Source organism: Musa acuminata, chromosome BXJ1-1 (assembly GCF_036884655.1).
Source record: "Musa acuminata AAA Group cultivar baxijiao chromosome BXJ1-1, Cavendish_Baxijiao_AAA, whole genome shotgun sequence".
In the NCBI taxonomy this organism is placed as follows: Eukaryota; Viridiplantae; Streptophyta; class Magnoliopsida; order Zingiberales; family Musaceae; genus Musa; species Musa acuminata.
The window spans coordinates 9,522,792-9,538,360 of NC_088327.1; the positions used below are offsets into that span (position 1 = coordinate 9,522,792).

Genomic DNA, 15,569 nt, shown 5'->3' on the forward strand with positions numbered 1-15,569 from the left:
CGAGCTAACAACCTGCTCAATGGTGGCAAGATAGAGGATTAGAATTTCACCTAAGATGGAGAAGGAGAGCTATGACAATTGGGCGAGGTAGTGCTTCTAACTCTTTAAATGCCTTATGATATTTCTTAGTCCATAAAAAGCCTTATGTTTTTCGCTTGGAAAAAGTATAGGCATTTTTCACCATATCAAGATAGGAACCGACTAAGTGCTACTATTCACCCTATTAATTATTATACTTTCTTTACCTACCAAGGTGGACATATCTCCAATATGGTTCACACCTTCTCGGGGTTTGTATATATTCCTCTTTGGTAAATAATGAATATGAGAAATTTACCCAAACTGACTCCGAAATTACACTTGGATGGATTAAGACGTATGTTGAACCTCTCAGAACCTGAAATATCCTGGGCAAGTCCACTAGATGTGAGTCTATCATTCTGCTTTTGACTATCATGTCGTCTACATATACCTCGATGTTTCTCCTGATCTAGTACCTGAACAAAGAAGTCGACCGAGAGCGACTTCAAGCAAGTGTACCATCCTCGTATCGAGCCTCTTAATATTGTCGAGAAGGCGTGGCACATGAGGATGTCCGAGATGCAGTACAATGACATTTAGGTATGGAAGGCGATGGTATGGTCTATCGGGTCAGTACTATCATCAAAGGCCTTTAGTGATTGGAGGTAGGCCTTCATCGAGATTGGCTCCTCATGGTGTTTTGAGTGAATGGGGACCGACTTGAGGTGGGATCATCAAACCTTTCCCCTCTGGATTGCTGAAACTCTTGTCACATCTCTTTTAGGCGTTGGTCCATTTGTCATAGTTGGATCCTCAGGGAGTCATATATTGAATATGTTGATTGGGTCTTGGATTTAGGTAGAGCAGAGCAGTAATGCGATGGCATGCTGAATTCCACAATTAGGGAGCGGGACACTCCTTCGGTCGGTAGTTCTATGAGCCTTGGATGATCCTGAGACATTGGAATTATGTCGAGCAGGGGGATCCCGACGAGCACTGGAGCTAGTGACAATTGAGGTGTTGATCGCTGTTGAGATGGTGGCGTTGCTTGTTTGGCTAGCTAAGGCAGGAGTGAGGCGATAGCCTATATCTTACCTGTTTGCGTCTACACCTATTGAGTGAGGTTTAGGAACACCTCGACATAGACAAGTAGGTGGTTTGAGGTCATCATTCATGACAAAAGGCTTGGGTCATTGAATAGAAGTCAGTACCACATCAATGTTTGCGTCGAAGTAAGCGCAACCACGTGAGGGAAGGATGACAACTGTCCCCCTTGAGTAAAAGTGCTATTATGAGTTAGAGGTAGTTAGAGTGTTCATTGGAAGGATTGACCGACGGACATTCTTACAATATCAGACCCTCCTTTTAGCACCAAAATGTTAACAGAATCATCGTCGACATCTGAGTTAACTCGACGTAGTCCAAACTCGAGGGCACAGGAGTATCCAAGGTGGAAGCTCTGAGCTTCGAAGGCATCACCTATATTAAAACTGGGGTCGAAATACATTTCTTGACCTAGTCCCTTCGACCTCAAGTTAATCAATGAGGTCTTTAAGTGGGTGTGGGGTTTTCTTAGGAAGAGAACCCCCTTGACATAGCGTTGGGAATTAAACTTTATACTTGGCCTTCAAAATGATAACCTATAACCATTCCAACGTTCCCCTCTTGATATTTTGTCTACCTGGGTGATAGAAGAAAAACAACTCCGAACGGTCTATCTTGAAATTTTATCTACTAGAAGGATGAAAGATGACCTATTTTTTTTTCATAATAATTTTATATGATATTTTTATATCGGATGATGAGGTATAAGAAGTTTGAGGTTTTGCACCTAAAAGACACGACTCCATCAGTTTGTCTTGCAGACTCAAACTTGAGCACTTGCAAACACGGTGCAACATCACTGACCCACAGACTGACATGTAAAGTTCACATGCACACAGACACATCAAGGAACTGCAGTGGATATCACTAGCCATCTTCAAGCAGTGGGACCGACCACGTGTCCTCTGATGTTTAAACCTAAGCAAGATGACATTAGGGACAATGAATTGTGAAAAATGGAAGGGACGAGAGTCACCTGCTGCTGCAGAAGATAACATCCTATAGCTGAGGCTGGGCTCCACCCCCAAGCTTATCTTCTGGATCAGAACATTATCTTTGCACATCACCAAACACACAAAAAGTTGAATAAACGCAACTTTTTGACATAATTCCCCTAGCAAAGAGGACTTATGCTTCTAACCTAAAGCTTTATTTGACATATCTTGATCTATGAACCATGCACCATAAACCAGCAAAACAGCAGGAAATGAACCAAAGAAACCAAGGCCAGTGATGCAAAAGGTAAAGCTGACCTTCATATGGTGTCCATTAGATTTCTCAGAAGAAAGTCAAGGTTCCTCTTTACGAGTCGCTGCTTCTGGTTCATGAATTACAAGTTACTTAAGAACAACATCGTAATGTGGGACAATGAAAACTATAGATCTTGGTGAAATGAGGTATACAACTGACAAGAAAAACCAACTATTTTGCTTCCTCGAATGCAAGGAATTAATAGAAGTCCTGCGGTTTTCCAATCTTTATGTTCTCCTCTGTCAAAAAGCTTGTGATTGCATTCTTCTGCCAGCCTTTAAAGCTCCTGCACTCTCAAACAATTATTATGTTAACCAAACTATTCTCAGATATTGAATCCAACAAAACGAAGATTAAAAGCAGACAACATTAGCAAAAAACCCAAAGTAGCTTAATTAATAATTTCCTAAAGCTGCTTTAACATCCATGATTGCCATAAAAAACTGAACCGACAACTAAATGATGCACACCATAATAACAGAAGATAGATGGGTATATAAGAAAAAATGACCAAAAATTTCAGGAAATGCTTTACTGCTTAATTAATTCATTAGAGGTGCCTGGTTAACATAAGGATTTGATGAACTATCATATCATTCACAATGCTAATGAAATCCAAGCATGATGCATTTTCAGATGAATTATGCTAAGATGATGAAAACAAAAAAAAATGGTATTTGGTCTTCTATATCTCAAGAATATCTTACTCTTTCATATACTGACTGGATTCCCATGATTGCTCAATCTAAATCAAATTTACTAATTGGTTAAAGTCTGAACATTGTTCCCAATCCATTTTCAATCCTCACACATATTGGATTAAACCTAAATCACATTTTTCTTTTTTTTCACACACTAGGTTCCTCGGTGTAATCTTCAGAACCATCTTCATCTCTATTTCCTTCATGTTCAGACAGATTTCTAAGACTTGTTTGTCAGGTAAGGAAAAAAGTCCACTAAATAGGCTTTAACCATCTTCTGAGAGCTTCATCAAGATAACCCTTTCAACTCATCCTTTGTTTAGGATTGCAGATTGCATGTTGCTCTTCATCATGATGGGAACCAGCAAGCTAACCATCGTTGCTTAAGTCTGAACATCCTTTGAGATCTTGATCATGGTGGGTGCTGGAAGAGATTGGTGTCCTTAGATTTTTAGTTCTTGCAAATATTGGATCATAAAGCCTACATTGCTTTTTTTAATCCATTGTTAGGTTGCTTGGTGTGATCTTCACAACCATCTTCATCTCCTTCATGCTCAGATAGATTTCAAGGCTTGTCAGTCTGGTAACAGGCAATAGGTCCACAATATAGGCTCTTATGTCCTTCTGAGCTTTTCATCAAGATAACCCATTCAACTCATCCCTCGTTCATGAGCTGTTCTTACTAAATCTATAATTGTCCTCGACGAGCCTTTATAGCTTGTATTCTAGTTACCACATTGAGTTCTTATCACTTGCACAAAAGACCTTTCTGAAACGAAGGAAACATAGATGGGTACATCAACGGACTCTGGTAAAAAAGGTAAAATACTTGGAAAATTTCAGCTAGGCACAATTTTAAGTTATTATACAAACTAAACTTAATATTAACTAAACAAAACCTGGCTGCATCAAGTATTGAAATGCATAAAAGACCAAGCAGAGATGAAATACAAGCCCAATAAGAAATTAATAAATAAAAAACTAAAGAGAATATTGATTTTCTATAATTCATATCACTCATACATACTTATGATCAAGATGTGCTATGACTTCTCCTCCTGGAAATGCCAACTTAGTAGCCTCATATGAAACTTTGATAGCTTTCTTCCATGCACCACCAATACATTTCTCACCATTTTCTCCTTTTTGCTGATTAGGATCTTCCATTGGTAAAGAATATCCAGATAGCAGGTGACCTACCCAGACACCATCTTTCCTGAACTTACATTATAATTCATAAATCAGTAAAATGTGGTAATTATATATTCCCTGCATCAAAGTTTTCTGAAAAAAAGAATGAAATACCAAACCAACACCGGCGGAAAGTTAGCTCCACCGGGACTCAAGCAGTAAGTAACCAAAATAATAATTAATACCACTGCCATACATCCTTTCCTAATTGAGCTTTGGAATCAAAAGTTGATGGTTGAATTTTACATTTGCATGAAGGTAGAAATCAACTATCCTGATTTATTTTGAAATTTTAGTTAAATTACATGTCACCAGTGAAAAAAGCTGCAATAAGAAACTTGAACAAAATAATACTGAATCATATATGCAAAAACACAAAATTGATATTCTCGGAAGTAAGTGCTATTAATACGTATATGTCAAAAGAAAGCATAGAAATTGTGAGTCTTCTGGTACTTCAGAAGAAACAATTGCCTACCACTTCCATGTGATCCTGTGTTCTTGCAAGATAGTTTTGACGAAATTCAGACAAGCAAAATTATCATCAGAAAGATGCATACTTAAATGAGTTAAAAATTTTGACAAAAAAAATTGAACAAAATAATAGATCTGTGAATCCATTATTAACTGACAACTACATTTATGATAGAGAACATATTGAAGATTAACCAATCAAACTAATTTCAGGATACTTCCTAACCAATTCATTAATTGTCAAAGGCAGTATGACTAATTTAAAGGTCTCTAGATATAGTCTGATGGAACAGATATCAACAAAGCAAGCAGGCTTCTTTGTAGGTTTCTGCCATGACAGTCTTCACAACCAAACAGAAATAACAGAAGGGTACTCATTCAAATGAAATTATGGTTAACTTTAGAAACTCTATGCGATCAGACACTGTAAAATTCCAACACCATGTTATGGTAAGATTATAGAGTCTTGTTGCTTACCAAACGATATCCATATGACGAGGCACATAATGACCACCTCCTATCCCCAAGAGAACGTTGTCACCGTTATTTTCTCTGCATCAAAGGACATTCAAGATTCAACTTAATGCATATAACATATTAACATGTATCTAAATAGTGGATAAAGATGAGCAACTTTTTGTGCGTTATCATCTGTTACACAAGAAACCTAAGTTACATGCATATACCTCAAGAGTCAAGACACACAAACTCAAGTCCTGTCTCTAGCAAACATATGAGATATTTTGGTCCTAGCAAGGCCCTTTTCAATATTCTGGCCCCAAAGATTTGTAATCAATATACATAGCTTTTACTTGTATAACATACGCTACCACCATATGGTACCTGCTCCAGTTTCCAACACCAGAACCTCCTCCAAGACCAAGTCCTTCCCAGAGAAGCTGCAAAATATCAGGATAAAATGATTTTGGAACTATTAGAAATTTGGATGGAATCAATCAGAACTTTAATTAAAATGGTATACAAAAAGTACAATGAGTAATCACTGCAATGGTCAATTTTACTCAAAAAAAAAAAATCATGTGGCGAGAAATGGTCACAGAAAACTTTTATGCAAAATATTAAAATCATTTTTTTACATGTGGAGAATCTTCTTGGAAATAGTTAAGGTAATAAAAGCTCACTTAACTAAAGCAATAGCTTGAGCAGCATCTTGCCTCCCCCAGTATTCCTCTGTGCTCCCTACAAGAATTACAGGAGTGCATATAAAAGATGGGCTCTTGTACTATCAATAAAAAGCTTTTAATATCCACAATCCTACTTTCATCAATATCTTGGTAATTTCCGATTTTCATTTTTTGTGACCATTCGGCATACATTTGCACTTGTCATAACCATATATTTTAATTTTACCCATCATGCCGTGTGCTAAAAAAAATAATGATGCTGGGACTATTCTGACTGCCACAAGCCAACAGCTACATTGGCACATCTCTGTCAATACAGCAGAACATCGTTGAATTTCAAGCTCAAAACCGTGTAACAAAAGTTACACCTTCATATTTCACAGCTTTGATTTGATCCCAACACCTAGGATAAACCTTGGGCATTTTTTATAATAAAGCGACTATGTTCTTTGCCACATAGGCAATCAATACTAATGTGAAAAACTTATAGGTTTTAAATGTTTAATTATTAATAACTCAATTCCTTTAATGTAATTGGCATCAGGGTAATTGTTTAATAAAAAGACCTGCTAAGTGACTGACCAAACCAATCATCTACTACATCCATCCAAAATCATGAAGAAATTACAATACCAATCTCCAGGAACATGGTGGGTGTATTAACCACTGGTCCATGATGAGTTGCTTCCAAAGTAATCTGCAAAAAGAAAGAAAACATCAAGAACTTAAATCATAACCCGAGAAATGACTTGTATGCACAGATAGTCAGATACCCTATCAAACATCCACCCCATGATATGAACATACTCCTTTACAACACCATCCCATCCCTTCTATTCAATCAAATAACCTTTTCAACATCATCCCATAAATTATTACTCATAAAGTATATGATACATTATCCTGTAATTTTTTTTTTAAATGTCTAGGTGTGTAGGAAGCACTAGTAGCATAACACTACTCGAATAAATGTAGCAAACAGGATGGCAACATGGAGTTCAAGCACCAAAAACAAGAAAAACAATCTCTTTCTGTTCCTTGCTCTCCTAGCAAAAGTATTTTTGTACAGAAATCATGATTTGTTGATGTTAATCCAATGATCCCCTCATCTATTTTATATTTGTAATCAGGAAGTATATAAGACAAAAATGGGAAGGATATTTTTATCTCCCAAAATAACAGAATATCCTTGTGAATGTTATTTGAGGTAGGTTGTTCTTGTGTTTGAGTTGCCCAGGAAATAAAGCAGGATACACCAAGGAATTAAGAATGCATAGATCCAAATTCAACATAATCCAATTATGTTTGGTCTTATCTTTTAGAAATATTTTTTGACAACTCTAAGGTTCATAAGTGTTCTTTAAAGAATATTTCTAATATGGTACTTACGGATGGAACATATACTTCCATCGAAAGTATACATGCAGTATAAAATTGGTAGCTGCACTAAATGAAATAAACATTCTAAAAAAATAGCTCAATCTTATTCAGTACAACGGCTTAATTTTCACGTTCTTATTGCAGGAGAACAACTTCCCCCTAAAGAAAAGAAATATAGGACATGAACAAAAGCAAGTGAACGAAAATTAGACATAGATGGATTAGATTATTCCAAAATATGGCCGATCGAGATGATAAAATGTGAGATAGCTACCTAGAACAGTAGAACAGAAAGAAAAAGGAAAGTTACCTCAAACTCCGGGATGAGACCGTTGGCTTCGGCAATCTTCTTCATGAGACGTAACCACGGGCCGACCCTGGGGTTTGGCGGCCCCGCCCAGCAGGGCCGCCCTCCCTGCGGGAGTGGCTCGCCTTCCCGTATATGCGGCACGCCTTCAAACAGAGAAAGAGAATAAATCAAGAAAGAAAGCCATTAGTACTCGAACTAGCGAACGGGGGATCGGTCGGGGTCACCGATCGTATCAAATTGGGGGAGGAAAGATTGTAGTACTACCGATGGGGTGGACAGTAAACGCGGGGCGGTTGGAGACGGCAGTGTGGCGGCTGAGGAAGATGACCTCATCGACGGGCTCTCCCGTGGCCGCCTCCCACCTGCGGTCCAGGTCGTCCTCGGCCACGATGCTCCTCTCGTGCTTCAGCAGGCGCACCGACCCGTTCGCGAAGCTCTCCATCCCGATCTAAAATCACGCCAGAGATCCCAGATCAAGAATCAACACGTACATTTAACGATCGAAACGGAACGAAAAGAGAGGTTCCCAATCATGGCAAGGGAACGAAACGGACGGCGATGGAAGGGCCAGGGTTCCACCCGGGCATCGCAAGGAAGGAGGAGGCGGGGCCGACGGAGGCCGGGTCGGCGGCAGTTGCCACTACTAGCGTCACCATGGCAGTGCGGCTCCCTCGATGTGGACGTCGAGGAAGGAGGGGATCAACCAGAAGACGAGTGGAAGTGGACACCGCTCTAGCGTTCGCCGGCGGAAGCGATGCCTTTATAAGGAAATGGACCCGGTGTGCCCGTGGGTTGGCCGAAGCATAAGTGACGGGTAAGAGCTCGCTGCTTCACGAGTTCCCCATCCGTCTACGCAGCAACCTCAACAGCTCGGCGTGGTAGGCCCCAGAGAGGTTCGATGTTACGAGAAGAGCAAGCCACCGGCCGCAATTGTGGACGTTCGGTGCAAGTCGGTGACGGCCAACACGAGCACGCACGTTGGCGCCGCTGGGTTGTGTCTGTGATGTCATGGGCGTAAGAGCCCATAGTAATCGAGCCATCGAAGTTGGCTAATCGAGTACGACACTGCCACATACTAATCCAAGAAACAGTCAGAAAGCATACATTGGTATCACGCACCAAACCATCACATCAGATCCAGAATCATATCAGATGAGAATTTGAGGCTTAACATTACAGATTGTACAATAGCTATCATGCATCTTATTAATCATCACAGTTAACATCTTAATAGAAACTCCATAATAATCCCACAAGAAACCAAAAACTAATTCAACTCATCCCCCAATCTAGTAGATCCTTTAATATTTTTACATGATACAGCTTATACATACTCTTGCAGGATACAACTCATTCATCCAGCCTGATACAATTTCTTAATAGAAACTCCATAATAATCCCACAAGAAACCAAAAACTAATTCAACACATCTCTCAATCTAGTAGATCATTTAATATTTTTGCATGATACAGCTTATATATACTCTTGCATGATACAACTCATTCATCCAACCTGATACAATTTTGCATTGAAAGAAAAAAAGCTTAGGTATATACTCTTCTCCAGAAACATATTGTAACGGGTGCAAGAAAGATCAGCATCATCTAACACAATCTATCCTTTCGAGACTCAACCATAAAACATCAAGAGAGATTTTGGAAAAGAGGAATCAGCATTTCATTATGGCATGAGAACAAATGTACAATGGAGGAAATTGTTTCAAAATCCTCCAATCAGTGCCAAGTCTAAGAAATTGACTCGGGTATGGCCTAACCTACCAAGCAGTTACAACAAGAACAAAAAATATAGCTGACACATATATATGCAATGACTTGGGAATCACCCTACAACAGGAAAAAGACAACAAAACAGTGATTAATAACAATCAAATCAAACATTTCATTCCCGTGGGTCATGTGCCTTGACCAGCGCTACGAGCCAACAGGCTGTGGCCCGTTTATCAGTTTTCGGTAAACCTGCATTACCGTCCGTATGCAGCTTTGACACCATGATAAAAAACATGACAACATTTCCATGACTGATTGTAGAGCATAATTGATGAGTAACTTAGCTAAAAGTTTTCTCAGGAGAATAATCACACTACTAAAGTCCCAAACATCATTTCAAAGCTGCTCATCAAGAAGTTCATTTTTAATTTTAACATAATGCACCAAGGATGTGAGTCTAGATTGATGCTTGGAGGATCAGCGGTACCAGGAGGAAGAGTCGCCAAAACTGTACCTTAAATGATACGAGCATCTTCTAGCTGCAGACATAGAACTACATAGAGTCAACATGTATTTGAACATAAAATTCTATCAGAAAACTAAAAAGGCAAGGATATTGCATGAAATTCTATCCTAGGATTCATCAAGGATTTCAAAGAACCAAGTTGATAGAATAAGTTTACATGCACAAACGAGTGAGAAAGTTAGAAGTTGCATCCAGATCAAGCTACCAAGTACAGGATCAAACCAGAGTTTCATGTTAAAGATAAGACTGATGGTTCAAGGAATTAACCATTATCTTAGATAACATTACTGTGCAACCAACTCAAATCTTAGAATTGCTTTCTAAGTAACTCTCCCCATTTCAGCAACCTAAGGAATTTTTTTGCCACTCATTTGTAGCTCCGTAATTAGAACCCAGAATGGCAGGGGATTCATGTATCGTGCCATCCTTTTTCTTTTTATTCCTATGAGTAGGCAACTAAGAATAACTTGGGATCAACATATATAAATGTCTGTGTATGTATTTGATGATGGGAACAGGTGTACGAGGATGACCCTGTATGGTTATACATATAGCTTGCTCTATGTACCTTGTGTAGTTACATGAAATGATTACAAGTATAATATGCTCGATCCAATCTATAAACGGCCTAAGTTCATCATGATTAGGGCAGGTTTGGCATGACAATCTTGCTACTGTAGTGGGACTAGCAGGCTGCAGACCTGATGCAGGCTATATGGCTATCTTTTATATTAAAAAATGTATTTAGTAATAATGGTACTGTAAACATTCTCATTCAACAATCAAAATCATTAATTAGGTTTTTTAATATTAAATGTGCATGATGTGAGCAAGATGGATTATGAATCATTATGTCTACAGAGAAAATCAGGAATGCAATTTTGTTTACCGGAACAAAATTATAATAATGCCATTTGCATGATTCAAGGATGAGATACAGAATCAATCAGGGTGAGCGTCGGGGACCGGAACAAATCCATGGGCAACAACTAGACATTCTGTAGGTATGGATTTTAACTCTAATCTACATGTATTTTTAATTTTTGATCAATTATGAGTTATGCATTGGCGACATTTTGCCAAGAGAAATGCCCCGATGGCTTTCTGATTTTTATAAATACAGTTAGCAGGTTAGTGAACCTAGAAGCCAGAATGTATAGTGAGTTCTCAACTTCAAATAAATACCAATTTGTTTATATTGTTTTTCATTTTTTGGATAGGCTACAGGCCACAAGCCATGATAGGCCAAGGATCTGAATTTCTAGTCCGGTGTGACTCGGCCCAAATAAAATTTGGGCTGAAGGCAGCATGGCAGCAACAGTGTCATACTGTCATGCCTACCCCAAACCGTACCAGGCCAGGCAGACCCAGTACACATGACATCTCTAGGAAAGACCCTTTTGTTCTATTTGGGTGAACTAGCTACATAACCATTAATGCTTCATAACAAGGCGACAACAGAAAAAACCAAACAAACTTGGAGAAACATCCAATAGACCCAAGGACACACAATGATTATAATACCAAGATCCTTGTTCTTTTTAAAGAACAAATAGTCGACATCAAAGATAACTTGAAGAAATCAAAAGAATTTAGATAATTTTCATTGGTTGCAGAAGATACAAATAGATGAGAAAAACTTGCAAATCAGATATGTGGTGGTTATAGCGAGCCATAGACAAGATATCTGGGTTGCATGAGTGAGTTACAGGTGACTGCTAGCTGTGAAGAAAGAGAAAAGTAATAAAGAAAATAAGATGATTATATTTGTTCAACCAGCACCATGAAGGGGCTGGTCACATTAGTTCACGATAACACAATTGGGTTCCCCTAAGCCTTTACAATGTTTCTATGGGGTTTTGAGTGGCCTAGCACTACAGTTATAATGAAATAGAATACACTTGAAACTAATCAATCCAGATTTTGGACAACTTAAAAATAATAACCAATAACTAATATACAAGTATCTAACAATTAATCAACTGAAAAAAAATGACTCCCCACAATCCAAACTAACCAAAAAAACATAAGGAACATCTTGAATCATTCCCAATAGCACTTCAAAAAACCAGTAATAGCCTAAAGAGCATATGTACAATAGGATGTTATTGTTGTGTGTAACATACTCATAGGTCGGGATCATTCAGGTGTCAGTTGGGTTTATCAAGATCATTGGGACCAACTGGAAACAAGTAAAATTACTGATTGGAAGCAACTGATGGGACCATTGGGACTGAAAAGATCAACTGTTGGCCGGTATCAGTCAGGATTCCTTGGAATTTGGTCAACACTTCTCCCCCTGATTCTCTATAAATGTGTTAGGGCCAGAGACAACAAATCAGAATTTGGATTGGCTGGAACAGATAGGGACTAATCAGTCTTGCAAAGCTAGGTGCACACTTCAGCCATGCATGGTAGTACTTTAGTGCATTTTCATATATGTTGTGCCTACAGTCCTAAGCATACAAGTCCAAGTTGGTCACCCATATACCTAGCACATGTATAAAGTTTGAGAGCATAGTGAACACCACCATGAGTTACAGTACTTGTCTGTTAACATTGTCACATCTTGAGAAATATTTGATGGAAATATCAGGATTCTTCATGCGTTCAGGGTCATGTAGGCTATTTGACAATAATGCTATTAATAAGTTGACAAAGTGGTTCCATTAAATGGAGAAATTGACTATATTTATAAAGAAGATATGAAAAGAATTTGTAGTCATACTAACAAAGCTTGAAAACTACTTTCCCTAAGGACTGCAGCAACTGTAACTCCAACTGGGAAAGGTACAACTGAAGGCTTGATCAGAGAGCAAATGGCTTGAAAACTAACCTATTTGCTCGAACCCAAGGCTGAAAAAGAGTGAAACGGGACTTCCATTCTAGATGGCACCAGGAACCCAAACTCTTTTGCGGTCGAAGAAAGAACACAAAGGCAGCAGGAAATGTAATGTATGAAATACGTTAGCCAGCGATATATGCTTTTACAAGAAATAAACTAGAACAATATTTTTGTTCTTATTGTTCTAGTGAAACTCAGGCACCAAGACTTTCAGCATATCATGCCTCAATTGCTTTAATAACAAAAAACACTAATAGTCAAGCAACTCGAACTAATAGTTCCATTACACAATCAGGATATGATAAAAAAAAAACATTACCTGAAAGTTATGTGTTGCTGAAGAAGTGTATCACCTATCAAAGTATTGCATGGATACCATAAACATTGAGAAATAGAAACAAAAAGAAAGCTAGCTTACTTCTTCAGTCAGATGACTAAGCAGGGCCCTTGCAGGAATTCTCAACCAGAAGTATCTTGAACTTGACGTAAAAGCAGCTACTGAAACATATGATTCATCTTGATAACATCTTCCTGTTTTGAGAAAGCTGCAAAGGACCTAAATCATTCATGTGATGGCCGACGCCTCTTTGAATGTTCAACCTCGTGTGACTTGCTGCGAGGCCTAGATGATCTTCCTCTAGCCCAGTCATCATCACGCTCTGGCTCACGATCCCTGTGTCTATAGTGATCACCATGTCTGTCTCTGTCATCTCGATACCTGTCACGTTCACGATCAAGTTCCCGCTCCCTTTCCCTGTCTCTTTCCCTGTCCCTCTCCCTTTCACGCTCTCTGTCCCTCTCCCGGCCCGGTTCCTTATCTCTCCCTGTCTCTCTCTCCTTCTCATCACGGTGTCTTCTCTCTGGCCACTCCTGTCCAGAACCCATATCTTTCTCCTTTTCATGTCTTCTCTCTGGAGCACCATAACGATCCCTCTCAGCCATCCTATCCTTCCCATGGCTCCCTTCTCCATACTGCTGATCTGAGGTAGCATCCTCGCCATAGCTTGACTGATCTTCACCTCCCCAGCCACCCATGTTCGGATCAGACCACATACCAACGCCACCAGGTGCCAGTCCCCTCCCAAAAAAAGCTGGATTGACATGTGGAGCCACAACAGGTGGGAACGAAGGCATCATTCCAGGAAAAGGAGCACCAGCAGCACCTGCAGGGAAGCCTCCAAAGCCAGCACCCATTCTACCCATTGCTGCTCCATAGCCCATGGGATCAAACCCTTGACCGAGCATAGCTCCAGGATGCAACACAGGCGGTGGTGGGGCAACCATCCCTCCATTGCCCATGATACCCCTTCCACCGAGGGGACCCATTCTGTTCCTCATATTACCCATTTGCCCTCGGTTCCCCATTCCACCACCTTTTCCCCAATTTCCACCACTGCCACCGCCAACACCTCCTCCACGTCCAAAGTTGCCACCAGCTGAAGACCCGCTACCTCCCCTACCCTTCTGTGCAGGTGCTGGCGGCTGGGACTGGCCCATTGCCTGCTGGTTCTTGTTCACTTGGTTCTCACCCATTCGCCGAACAGTGTACGGTGAAGCCAAAGCAACAACGCAAGGTCTTCCATTGAAAATATGCCCATTCATACCGTCCATGCAGGCAGATGCAGCCATTGAATCATAGAAGTCGACCTGACAGTATCCTTTTGATTTTCCGCTCGCCCTCTCATCAAAAAATTTCACTTCTTTTACCTGCCCATATTTGCAGAGTTCTTCTTCAAGATCTGCATCAGTCGTCCACCAATGGAGTTCACCAACGAAAAGTGTAGTCCCACCAACCCCTGCTCCAGCTCCGCCACCGCCACCTGCGTCCCCTCCACCATTCGCGTTACCTGCAGGTACAACTACGCTTCCACCACCTCCTTGCCTCTGGAAACCCTCGTTCCCAAAGCCACCTCCTTGTCTCTGAAAGCCCTCATTTGGGAAGCTATTGTTCCGATTATTGCTCTGGATCTGGCTAAAACTACCGGAAGCCTGGCCTAGGTCAGTCCTACCTGCACCCGTCACCACCGGCATCGGCGGTGGAGGTAGCGGTGCCGCCTGTCTGACCCCAACCATCGGCTCGGCGCCTCCCCTGAACCCCGGGTCCTGGAAACCGGCGGATCTATCAGCAACCCGCTCGATCTTCGGCTCCCCGGCGATGCCCGGGATCTGGACCCTCTCGGACGTCTCCGCCACCGGCTGCTGCGGCGCCGGTATAGGCAACGGTGGGGGCGGCGGCGGTTGGGGTTCGCTCCGCCGCTCGTCCCCGGCCTGAAAACCCTCCGCGTCATCGCCACCCTGGAAGTTCTGGTGGAACCCGTCGCCAACGTTGACGTCGCTGTAGAGGTCGTCGTAGTCGTCGTCCTCCCCGTAGAACTGCTCCTCGTCCTGGACGGCCGATATCGCCTCGTTGCGGTGGAACCCTCCACCTCCGGCGCCTCCGCCGTGGCCATCGCCACCGTGCTCCATCGGTGGAAAGAATATCTCCGGCTAGGTTTTCCAACCCGAATGCAGCAACAAAACCCTAATCTTCGAGTGCTTACCAAAGGCAGGAAAAAGAGAAGAAGCTGCTTCTCTTTATTTTTTTGGTTCTCTCGTTAAAAAGCGACAGCGCTTCCAATGATCGTCCGGACTGATTCAACTAAGTTGCTCCATGATCATTTCCGTCGCGTCTGGCCGTCCATGTTTCGATGATGCAATGGGTCTGGATAGTTAAAAGATTTCCGCGGAGCATTCACGGTCTGATGGATGACACTCTTCCGGGGACCGAGTCGCCGCTACAGTAGATCTGTGGGTTGATTAGCTGTCAGACCGTACCGTAAAGTTTATTACAACATTATCCTTACCGTTCATTTTATCAGGTGATAATATCGAACGGTTACTATATGTTATTTTAT

General features: G+C 40.9%; 2 protein-coding genes across 2 annotated transcripts; both read right to left on the minus strand.

Annotated features, from left to right (window-relative positions):
- Positions 1-2,333: 2,333 nt before the first annotated feature.
- Positions 2,334-8,428, minus strand: LOC135671432 (D-aminoacyl-tRNA deacylase-like). The gene is made up of 9 exons (XM_065179583.1): positions 8,132-8,428; positions 7,842-8,025; positions 7,578-7,720; positions 6,521-6,584; positions 5,890-5,942; positions 5,586-5,641; positions 5,220-5,294; positions 4,105-4,293; positions 2,334-2,662 (listed from the first exon to the last, which is right to left on the minus strand). Exons 1-9 carry the CDS (start codon positions 8,231-8,233, stop codon positions 2,575-2,577), a joined length of 954 nt encoding a protein of 317 aa, XP_065035655.1. The 5' UTR covers positions 8,234-8,428; the 3' UTR covers positions 2,334-2,574.
- Positions 8,429-9,230: 802 nt separating this feature from the next.
- LOC135671368 (uncharacterized) lies at positions 9,231-15,244 on the minus strand. The gene is made up of 2 exons (XM_065179478.1): positions 13,094-15,244; positions 9,231-9,843 (listed from the first exon to the last, which is right to left on the minus strand). The coding sequence occupies exon 1, from the start codon at positions 15,139-15,141 to the stop codon at positions 13,237-13,239; it is 1,905 nt and encodes a 634-aa protein (XP_065035550.1). The 5' UTR covers positions 15,142-15,244; the 3' UTR covers positions 9,231-9,843; positions 13,094-13,236.
- Positions 15,245-15,569: the final 325 nt, after the last annotated feature.